The sequence below is a fragment of the Poromitra crassiceps genome (genome assembly GCF_964638095.1).
Source record: "Poromitra crassiceps genome assembly, chromosome: 13".
In the NCBI taxonomy this organism is placed as follows: Eukaryota; Metazoa; Chordata; class Actinopteri; order Beryciformes; family Melamphaidae; genus Poromitra; species Poromitra crassiceps.
The window spans coordinates 12,663,380-12,675,779 of NC_139644.1; the positions used below are offsets into that span (position 1 = coordinate 12,663,380).

A 12,400-nucleotide genomic window follows, 5' to 3' on the forward strand; every position below is an offset into this window, starting at 1 on the left:
AGTAGGCTTTCCAGAAAGAAAAAACACCTGACGAATTAAAGTAACAAGGCGCAAAACAAAGACTCGGTGAACGAACAAAGACATCAGGGCCATGTAGAGCGGAGCAGGAGGACCCAGGAGCAGGAGGACCCAGGAGCAGGAGGACCCAGGAGGAGCCTCAGTTGAGAGGAGCGGCGCCGCGTCTCAGCCCGGCGTTGTGTAAGATGTTTATAGTTTAAGCCCCCCGTCAGGAGACGCACTGCTCGCTCTCATGTTCCAGCACCCCCGCACTGCTGCTCCTTGATTGGTTGAGGAGGGCCATTGCTCTCTTCTCAGTGGAGGAAGTGATTGGCTCTCCTCCCACGCCGGGCGGCGGTCTCGTCCGAGGCATGTGTCAGCCCTCGTCATGGTAACTGACACATACATGATGACGCCCACGGGGGGGAACAAATGTCCCAGAGAGCAGCGGAGCAGCGGCCTACACCCAAGGAACCCATAAAGAAGGAGAAGACCTCACTCACGTCACAGCGTTTGAAGAAGGGGTATCGCGCTACTTTTGAATGTTAAAATAAAGCTGATAATGTACAATTTGATAAAAATAAAAATAAACTTTAAAAGTACAACACAAACTCTCCATTTTGTTGCAACTCGACAGTGCTGCTTAATCCAGGACCTTACTTCCTGGAACTCTTGAGAGTAAAAAACTGGTCCATTGGAGTGAATGGAGATGTCGGGACTCTTCTATATACATGGCTCTGGTCCAAGCGAACTACAACATGATACATCACCACACGGGGCATCACTCAACATCACGTCATGTGTTTTCTTTAATCTAGTGTGAGCATTGTTCAATCCAAGCTGAAACGACACAGATGCTTTATCGTGGGACTATGTCCGCCCCATTCACTTCCATAGAACTGACCCACGAAGTCTGGCCCCAATGTAAAATCCAAAACGCTGTGACGTCAGCGATGTCTTTTCCTTCTTAATAGGTTCCTTACACACCCAACCCCCTCTTCTGTGCAGATGATAATGATCTCTTTTTACTGTTGCTTGATTAGAAATGCGTATTCATCTGGTGGGAAACAGAGTAGGCAAATGGCTGCATTGCTATGCAAATATGTGTGGAAAATTCAAACCTAACTAGGCCAGTTAGCGTTATGGAGACATCTCCATGGAAGCAGCAGAGGCCTGATGGTGAGGGGCTGTTACGAAGCAGCTCCGGCCATATGGGGATTATACGCCGATACCTTATGTAACAAGGGGCAGCAGGGTGATAGCTTATGTAACAAGGGGCAGCAGGGTGATAGCTTATGTAACAAGGGGCAGCAGGGTGATAGCTTATGTAACAAGGGGCAGCAGGGTGATAGCTTATGTAACAAGGGGCAGCAGGGTGATAGCTTATGTAACAAGGGGCAGCAGGGTGATAGCTTATGTAACAAGGGGCAGCAGGGTGGTGATGAAGTGAGGCAGACTGTCCTTCAAACAGAGGCCAGGCCCCAGCTCCTACATGTGACCACACGCATGCTGAACTGTCCCTGAGCAGAACGCTGAAGCCCTGTCAGCTCCATGGCTGATACTCTGTGGCTGACCTTTGACCTTTCTGCAAAGCACGACAAGTGAATGCCTCTTTTGGCAGTTCAATACAGCATTACAGAAATACTGACCTAACCATCATTTATTTCAGCTGTCTGCTTTCCTGCCTCACTATGGAGAGTGGCTAAGTCACATCCTCTTCCGGGTTCCGGATGGGACCTCATGAAGTGAATTCCCCACTCATTGCTCCATGGACAAACCAAACGCTTCAGCTACGAGATGAACCAAGCGCTTCAGCTACGAGATGAATTGTGAGTGACCTGAAAACATTCTTTCCAGGTGGTTCCAGGACTATCCAACTTGCCTTCCCCAGAGCATACCCCACATCCATGCAAAATTTCATCTCAATCCGAGGTGGGGTGTGGGCGTGAGGTGTTTTCCAGGATTTTCCAAGACTTTCCAGGTGGCTCCAGCAGGACTTGATGGCGTGCCCATGACCTTCCCCAGATCATAACCCACCGTCATGCAAAATGTCAGCCCAATCCGAGCGGGGGTGTGGGCATGCATAAAAGATAGGCACACAGACAACTTCAACTTTAGTATACTAGCGAAATACCCGTCCCTTTGTGACTGGCCACTTAGTCAGGCCTTAGACAGCGCCTAAATGGCATAGCTGTGGCCGAACAGACAGACAGACACTTTGTTTATTATAGGATAGATATTGGGGTTGAACTTTCCACACATATTTGCAAACTGAAGAATCATGCGTGACCATAAGGATTTTACGAAGCGTCAATGAAGAAACGAACGGGGGAATTCACTTCCTGAGGTCCCATGCAGACCCAGGAGGGGGCGGGACTTACGCACTCCTATTATCTTGAGTTGTATCTTGCCAGATACAACTACAGTGAAGAAAAGCCATCAGAGAGATTCCCACTCAGAACAGAGACTTCTGAAGCTCAGGTAAACACTTGGCGGCGGGTTACAATTGGTCATCACCTAGACATAATACATCTAGCACTGTTCTGCTCTCTTCCATCTGCTCTGTGTGCTCAGACTGTTTGCTTTATCTCTGCCAGAGCTCAGCCGCAAGTAGACGTTATCATCTGTCTCACTTCCACCCATATAATGCTGCATTCACGGTTCCTACGCAGGCCCGAAAAGTCTGGAAAAGTATAAAAAATGAATTGGATCATTTCCACGTCTTGACTAGTTTGGGAATTTGAAGAAAATCTCTGGAAAAGTACGGAAAATGTTGTGGTTCAGGTCCGATAAACACATAGTTATAGCTTTTATGCTATTTGCAGAGCCACTTTGAGTCCAGAGTTTTTGTCGATATGGAGAATAATGTTCAGATAGAGCGATGCTCTTATTACCCGGCCGCTGACAGCATGCATTATATCACAATCACATCCAGGCAGGAACAGCCAGGTCTGCCTGGATAAAATATGGACTTTTAAAATGGAAACTGTGTAGGAACCCAGCCAAGTGCCAATCATCCCACATGTTCTGATATCTGTGAGGAACAGTCTTTATCTTTACAGTGGTGATATGACCTATTTAGCAGGGGCAGCAAGACGTCTATCTGTGTAAATCACATTGAACACCAGACAAAATCTTCAAAGGAAATCAAAGTCTGGAAAAAGTCTGGCATTTTTTGATTGAAAATGTGTAGGAACCCTGTGCCTGCTCCTGCTGTGTCTTACGTGCCCACCTTAGACTCTGTCTCAGCTTTTTTTCATCCTCTCTAGATTGTTGTTTATTCGTCTCCCCCCTCCACTCTCTGTTCCCTCCATCTCACCTTTCTCTTGTGTCCACTCCAGACTTGGGTATTGGCAAGGACCTCACGATACGACACGTATCACGATACATGGGTCATGATACAATAGAATCACGATACATTGCCATACGATACCTATTGCGATATATTGCGATACTTTGAAAATTAAAAAAGAGCTGAAAATACATCACGCTGTGTACCGCCCAGGTAGTGTAAATGATGTACATCACTTTATATTGAGAACTTATTGGACAAATGGAGTCAAAACTATTGAGTTTCTGAGTGTGTTACTGAACACACGCAATACAAATAAAGTGTAGAAGTATTCTTATTGTGTCACTGAACACACGGCTGTGCAAAAAAAATCGATACGGCGATATATCGCGATATTTTTCTGAAATATTGATACGGTATTGCGGGAAAAAATATATTGCGATATATTGCGATACTCCAGACGCACTCCTCTCCCCTCAGCCCTGAGCTCTGGACTCTCCAGATGGCACTGTCATCTCCACAGACGCTCCACTTCAAAGGCCACTGGGACGGGGGTGGTGGTGGACGGGGGTGGTGTGGTGGTGGTGATGGAGGTGGTGGCAGAAGAGAAGGAGAGCAGAACATCCCTGTCACCATGGTGAGCCAACGCTGGGACACACTCACAGACACCTACTCATACTTCAGACACCCACGCGTAGCCTGGCTTCAGCGACACGACACCCTGTGAGCGCAGCAGGCCACGCCGCTACAGCAGCACGGCCACATTTGGACAGCTGCTTACGTCTTCATGTGGCACGTGGTGGTTGCTTCAGCACGGTTGCTTTTTGGAGGCGGCGACAGTTTTGCTTTGGGCACATCGGTCAAGTAAAGACGGAAATCAAAGGAGGAACATCTTGTAACTCATGAAACATTGATTCTGGCCAATGTTCAAGTTTCATCCTGTACTTTAAGCAATAGGCACACACATAATTTATTAAGCTGAGGTAAAACAAGTACTGCTAGTGTCTGGAACATCGATGTTTTTCCTACTATGGCATCATCAATCTTACTCCCTGTTATTTGAGTTATGTTAATATGCCGACCCGAATAGAGTGTGTGATCAAGTTACACTTTCTTTCTTTTTCTACGTTCATATAGACCTTCAAAATAAAAGCCCCAAACGCACAAAGATCTTCAAAATAAAAGCCCAAAACACACACAGAGCTTACACACACAACACAACGCAACGCAACACAACAACACACCCACAACAACGGGGCCCACCAAACTAGATTTGAAGGCCGCTTAGCGATCTCGTCGTAATGTAAATTTCCTGAGTTTTTAAACGTTTTACAAGATCACTGAATGGAGGATTATAGTGCAACGCATAATGTGGCTTAATATGCTTACGTCCAGATGCCAAGTGTGAAAAAGGAAGTTGTACACTCGTAGAAAAAAAACATTCTTGGGTTCAGCTGGACTTTAAGTCCACATGCCCACATGACACGAGCGTTTCTTCTGGAGCACGGCTGGGCTACTGGATCACAGCACTGATATGATTCACTCCTCTGTCACATTAAATGTTGCCTATTCTCTCCCAGCGCTCGCTGACGCAGAGAGGGAGATTGTGACGTAAAACAGAGATGAAAACACAGAGTTGAAGGAGAAGAAAAGAGACAGAAAGAAAGAAAGGACAAATCACAAAGAGGAGCGTGGAAATGAAGAAAGACAGGATGTGTAGGAAGAAGAACACGAGAAAGGGAGCGCGTGAGGGAGGGACGTCAAGATGACTGTATAATGTAAAAGGCTGTATGGCGCACAACTCAGCAGGTCCATATGACAGGATATACAGTACCAGCCATGCAGACTCTCTCCACGGTAGATCACGGCCCACAGCCAACAGTGGAAACAAGCAATGCTGTGCTACAATGTCGAGGAAATACATCAAACATATAGAGACAATTGGAATGAAGGAATAACAAAGTTTAGACTTTGAGGCGAGGCACATCTTTGCGAGTGCTCACATGGTGAACAGGAAGAAAGTCGTTGAAAGTTGAGTTGAAAGAAGAAGAAGAAGAAGAAGAAGAAGAAGAAGAAGAAGAAGAAGAAGAAGAAGAAGAAGAAGAAGAAGAAGCTAAATGCAGGCAGAGCACCCACAGCCCTGGGGACTGGAGGGGCTCGGTCCTCCGCCCACACAGAGAGCTACTGTGCAATAAAGACGTCTCCGCCGCCACGACGCTACTTGAGGGCTGCACTCCACTGCTCCCATTTTGCTGTGCGGAGGTGGGCGATCACAGGATGGGAAGAGGCTGCGATCAGGCTTCTCAAAGCAGCCCAGCAGGAGCCCTGTCAGCAGCTCTTGATCCGCCCACAGCTACTGTATAAACACCCATAAACTAGCAGCTGAACACCCGTAAACTCACATCAGCCATGCAGGGACATGGAGAAACATGAATGATCACACGAGCCACGCTCTGAGAACTCTTTTATAAGCCAAGTCAAGTGTTGTGACTGCCAGTGATCCCACCAGCACTACTGTGTCATCTCTAAAGGCATAGATACAGTACAGTACCAGCATTTCACAGTCACAATCATTTGTCTGTCAGTGGTTTTCATATTTTCATGTAATTATGCGTGTCATTTTAATTCAAAGAAAGAAAGAAGATATGCCTTTAGTGTCGCTTGAGCTGAAGCATTCTGTAAAATGTTATTGCTATTGCTTTATTTGTTAAGACTATCTTACTATAATGTGTCTAGTCATCTAGTATCATGTTTATTTCCATATGAATAAAACCTTTTTGCATCCAGCCCATGAAGAAGAGATATATAGGCATCTCTCCCGGGATGATCGGGCCATACAGTAGGGCTGAAAAAAGCCAAGTATTCCTGATGCAAACTCTCTCCAAGAAGAAACAAACACCCTCCACCATGAAACATGCATCTGCTGCTCTCCCATCAGCACACTGCCAAGTCAAGTCAAGTCAAGTCAAGTCAAGTCAAGTCAACTCAAGTCAAGTTTATTTGTATAGCCCTATTTCACAAGCATGTCTCAGAGGACTTCACAGAGAATATGTCTAGCTAAATCTAGCTGACACAACAGTAGGTGCCATGCAATCCCATTCATATTTTCCATAAACTACACACCAAATGACAGAAATCAAAATTGTACAACCAACAGAATAATGACAGCCTTCGCCTCTCCATTGTCATTTTAGAAAAAGTTAATACATTTTTGACTTCCAGAAAATGTATTTACTGCTGGGCACACACACACACACACACACACACACACACACACACACACACACACACACACACACACACACACGTGTCTCTCACACACACACACACACACACACACACACACACACACACACACACACACACACGGCGATATTGTTACATCCATACACTTTAACTTTAACTCCAGCTCCAGGGGAAGGCAAGTTATGGATGCAACCGCATGCAGCCATGTGGATGTCCAGCAGGACCTTAGGTGCTCATGGCGTGGACGGACAGTTAATTAGAGCCTCAGATCTTCTGCCTGCTGGATCATCTCTCTGTAACGTGAGCCTACAGCGTTGGCATGAGAAGAACACGCAGATGCCAGCTGCAGCTCTGGTGCACAACAGTGTGACCAAACATAGGTAAGTGCAAGCCAAAGACAGGTCAGCTTGCACTTACCTATCTTACCTCTCTAACTGCAAGCTAGACGTGGATTACAGATGGATCAATAAATAAATAAATACATGTTATTCTCGCACTAATGCAAGGCCATGTGTACAATTCTCATTCAATTCAAAAGGTTGTCTTGTTCTTGTTTTCCATAAACTGTATTCTCTCTATCCAACAATGTACATATTTAATTATCTATTTTATAATGCACACATTTCACTATGTCCATAGTGTTTGTGAGCCCTTTGATCTATCCCTATTATACCTCTCGTCTTTTCGTCTGTCTCCCTCCTGGACCTTTCTTGAGACGTTCTCCCTGTATACCTGCCAATGTATCAGGTGTCTACAGAGAAATGTTACACTAGCAGAGACGATGGCTACATGGTGTTGATTTCAGGGCACATGTGCCACCATTGACCGCATGTAGAAGCGTTACATGGACATCTCCTCCCACAGCCTTCTGACTGCACTACCACTTGTTCAAATGTGTGATGCAATGCTACTATGTGTCCAATCAAATCACAGTGTTGTTCAAAGAATCCAAATCCTAAATCATGTCAAAGGGGTGGGGCTTGTCCACGCGCCACACCTGCTCCTGATTTGCTAGCTAATTGTGCTGCAACCAGCTGTTGCTAATGGTCTCCATTAGGACTTGAGGAGTCCGTGTGGCATTATAAGGAGAGACGGTGTGGTCGCAAAGTCATGCAGGCTGGAGGGCTGTGGTGCTACGTCTGAGTCAACTGCTTGTCTCAACCCATACCTTCTGAGGAGTTTGATTCTGTTGCTTCTCAGCTAACAGCCATGGCTCTTGGACACCTTTTCAGGTATGTTTCATTGGTGTTGTGAGCTTTTGGACCTTTCCCCCTCGCAATATTTTTTCCCCCATGATGGCGAAGGCATGACCCGCCCCTCTCTGCCTCTGATTGGCTGACTGCACTTGCCTGCCAGAAGTCATCTCAAACGAGCCTAATATACTTTCTTTCAATATCACGATGCAGCGGGGGGAAAAGTAGACTACTTCCAAGGATGATTCCTATAGATATTAGTTGTGTTTGCTGGACAGCAACATTCATACTTTATTAAAATGACTATGCAGTTAGCTGTAGCTGAGGGTCAAAGCATGTCTATAACGTGAGCAGCAGGTGCAAAACAATCATTAAATCAACAAGCATGAGATGACAGATGGCAGCATATTAGATCTTACTTTATTATATTGAACATTACAATTGCAAACCGTATAACGAGTTAGGCCTACTTAGCCTATTGCACACACATATGAATGTATTTTTATACACTAAATTTCATCACCTTGTTTCCTCTGATTATTTCAATTCAAATACATTTGTGTTACAAGAGCTGAATTAAAGTTCACTGTAAATGCGCGTTGACCCTGTTTTTATAGCCCATCACCCTTGATCAATTCTCATGAATCTAATTTTTTTTAATTTGTCTATAGGCTAGATATGTGCACTGCCAAGAGTAGCGGCAGCAATATAGACCAGACTATATAAACAGTGGTGTCTTCATGCCGGCTAGCAAGTGAAAATGTTTTTTGTTTTTTTGAGCAAGTCAAACTGCTGTCTGACCCACTGAGTGACCACAGACTGTAGAAAGAGATGCGATGCTACGCCAATCGGAGGCAGAGAGGGGCTGGTCATGCCTTCGCCTATAGCCTTCGCCATCATGGGGGAGTTTTTTTTTTTGTTTCCCCCTCATGCCACAAGGCCTTTTTCACTGCAGCTATTTTGTATCTAAAAGGCAGGAAGTAACAAAGGTGCACCAAAACATGAATTAGGGTTTCCAACTTCCAGTCCATTTAGGTGTTCCAGTGCTGGAGTCCTATTGAGTTGGTTTCACATGCGTTTACCCTGCCTTTTAGACAGAAAACGGTGGCTGTGAAAAAGGCACATTACCACTTTGTTGTATATGATACTATGTCCTTATTTTTGCAGGGTTTCCTTGATTTGTTTTTTGCTGTTTGGAGGAAGTGTTGGTGTAGCTCTAAAAGGTAAATGTACATTTTGTTGTAACAATTTCACATAGGCCTTAAAAACGGCTCCTTATCTTATCTCAACTTTGACCCTTGCAGGTAAAGGATATCCCCATAAGGCTGATTTACATAACATTGGGGATGATGGAGATGATGACTCTGCTGACTCGGATGACACTGGCCTTTTTAGTCCAGCTACTGGATTCAGGCGCTACAGCAGCCCTTCAGTTCGAAAGCAGCCAAAAGTGGCCCCTGGTAGCCAGAGCCTGACCAACGAGCCCAAGGTCGAAAGAATCGTTAATGTGATTGAAAGAGACTGGGGAGTGGACCGCCTTGACAAACCAATCACATTTCTTGCTCAAAGCGGCAACAGCCAACAGTCGGGAGATGTGTTGAAGTCTCAGCCAGGGGCGAGGCCCGTGTTGATGCCTCAGCCGCAGCCGGGGGCCTCACCCAGTCTTTCTTCTACCTCTGGTGCAAGCGATGGTGTCTCCACTCTTTATGGTAGTAGTCCATTTGGCTACTCCGAGTCGAAACCATCCTCCCCTTCTCAGGGCACTAACACTGGGAGCAAGTTGCCTAGTTATTATGCCAGGCTATCCTCCCCTTCTCAGGGCACTAACACTGGGAGCAAGTTGCCTAAGGTATCCTCCCCTTCTCAGGGCACTAACACTGGGAGCAAGTTGCCTAGTTATTATGCCAAGGTATCCTCCCCTGCTCAAGCCAGCAACTCTGGGAGCAAGGTTTACTCTAAGCAGCCTGAACTAGTCTCCAGCAGTAGTTCCAAAAGTGTTGACTCCGGTTTTGGTTCCCCCAGCCAGAACTTGAACACTGGCTCCAGTGTGAAGGGAGGTGACTTGTTCGTTCCGCACCTGACCTATGAGAGAGTCTTTGACTATCCTGCTCAGGGTACTGGGGCTAGTCTGTCTGCAAGCTATGGTGGAGCCTCCAACTATAGGCAGCAGCAGTATGACCAAGTTAACCAGCCAAGCAAGGGGTCCGGGCGTAACGCTCCTCTCTTCAATGTGGAGTACGCCAGTCCAAATGAAGGCATTTCCCAGCCGGGTCATGGCAAGACTGTTCCAGGACACGTCCCCAGCACCCAAGAACCACCCCCTGCACCTCTATACCGCTACATTGTGCAGAACAGGCACGGCTACCAGCGACACAGAACTCACTCGAGCAGAACCAGCTACTCCAAGGACCTCCCGTAGTCCACCGCTGGTCGAGTTCCCTCTGATCATGTCTGGTAAGTTCCAGTATTGAACTCCCGCTTTCTTTTGCCAAATTCTTGCAATTTAACAAAGCAAGTCTCTTCACATATATTTCAAAGTGTGTATATAGGTAAAACATCTTCTGAAAATGGATTAATAACAACCTCTTTTGTCTCTTGTTTGCAGACTCGTGAGTGGATGTTGTCTGAATGGAGGGAAAATAAAACTTGAATCTTGATTTTTGAACTGAACATATTTTGTTTTTGTAATGGAACCACATATCTGAAATGGGTGAAATTAAGGTCTACTAGATCTAAATGATCACTTGGCACAAAGCACTCAAGTTCTGAACATAAATGTAGGCATAATGCGTCAAAGAGATTAGATTCAGTCTTATGTTGTGCCACAATGCATAAACGGGACATCAAAACTGATGGGAACAACTTCACGTCAAGCCTGCTCTCCGTTAAAAAAAAAGTAAGCTTGGTTTAGGAGCTGATAATTTAGCTATACAGTAGTTATACTGTCACAGGGCTTTGGACCCTACAGCACACACCATCCATGCTGCTGATGCAGCCAACAATGCACCAGTAGTACACTCATACAGCTTGGTTACCTTGGCACTGAAATCCTTGTTTCCCAAATCCCCTGCAAAAGAAGAGAGGAGTCAGTGACAGTGACAGCAGCAGACTGAAGCCTACCTGCTCTCTCACAATCGTGCTGCCTCAACTCGCTAGAGCAATGGAAATTTAATCTGCCCATATTGTATAAAACAAGGCATCAGACATCAGTTTGACTTGATGGGCAATACCTTTTGAAACCATGAGTCATGAGTCATTCTATGTGGGTGAACTTTTTTTTGCATTGCAAAAGCTGTTGCCCTTGGATGGCTAAATAAGAGGCAATACTAGCTTAGCTTATCAAAACAATAGCTTTATCTAAAACTGAGCAAAACTGTCAAACCAACATGTAAGGAGTTGACTGGGTCTGCATTAAGCAGACAGGAGCGTGCAGAAGGGATGCTTACCATATGAAGTCTTTACAGTGGCTGCAGAACGTCGGCTGCTTGAAAAATCTCGCAGTGAATTTGTGGTTTTTCACTTCATGGACATTTTTCTGACGCAAAGCACCTTTACGGGCGAATCTGTTTCCAACCCCAGCTGAGTCATTATAATGCAAAAGATGATCAGCCATAATTGAAAAAAATTAAAACAAAATGCACAGCCCCAACTTTGTGTGTCCTGTCCCGTTTGTTTCCCTCCGTTTCCTTCACCGAATCACCGCTCTCGACAAGTGCTACTGTATCTGCTGGAGGAGCGCCTGTGGACAGACGGCACGTTTCCCCTCTGCCTCACTGCCTGCCTGGACCACAGCTGAGCGCCTCTTTTTCATTCAAAGTGACGTCGATCTAATTCTGCCTTCACGTGCTGTAGGAATATCGTAGCCTCTTCACAAGTTGAGCGCACATAAACGGCCAAACAAAGCGATAGCCTACGCGAGTTGCCAAGAAGTGACAGAGCGTGGAGATGGTACAAGTGAATTTCACTGTAGGCTATTGTTTCTATTTCGACCATCTTTCGCCTTTTAGCCTAGTCTAAATTTTGCTGTAAACCTTTTTTAATAGCCATCCCATTCCCAATTGTTTTGTTTTTAAGAACTGCAACATAAATTGCATGCTTTTATGCCATCATGTGCACAACATAGCTATTTGCCACTTTAATTCTAAAAGAAAACATACGGTGAGCAAAAAAAAAATACTTCTAACAGCTCCATTATATAATCTCACCAAAAGACCTTTACTAATTTAATTACTAGCTATTTAATTACGAATTTCGAGAGGGGAAATATGAGCTTGCCAGGGGCACTTGAACAACATCATATAATTGCAGCGCCGCAGAGCCCGCAGAGCCAGCTGGCTACGCCTCTTGACACTCTTGACACGGTCTGGCTACGCCTCTTGACACGGTCTGGTATACACATCACCCTTCAAAATAAAATACTCGTTGCTTTCTATCTTCCACACAAAATAAAATACTCGTTATTTTTCTCTTGATTTAAAGAATTACAAGAACAATTATGCTTTCTATCTTCCACACTGAGCGTAGTTAGGCTCGTTTTCAACTCACCCAACACATTTTGTTTTTCATATGTATATTTTATGGATTTGGAAAATGTTTCTAAATCCTTTTTAAAGGTTGTAGACAGAGTAGAGTTTTGCTATACAGTATTTACATTTCTGTATAAAATATTTGG

General features: G+C 45.1%; 1 protein-coding gene across 1 annotated transcript in view; it reads right to left on the bottom strand.

The window, feature by feature from the left end:
• The window catches only part of prkcab (protein kinase C, alpha, b), a gene marked incomplete at both ends in the record, with an annotated part of 184,191 nt that extends 172,850 nt beyond the window's left edge, over window positions 1-11,341 (bottom strand). The window contains 2 exons of the mRNA XM_083648704.1: window positions 10,764-10,795; window positions 11,175-11,341. Of these exons, the coding sequence (XP_083504830.1) occupies window positions 10,764-10,795; window positions 11,175-11,341 (199 nt within the window). The remainder of the gene's footprint in view (window positions 1-10,763; window positions 10,796-11,174) is intronic.
• Between the last annotated feature and the right edge of the window lie 1,059 nt (window positions 11,342-12,400).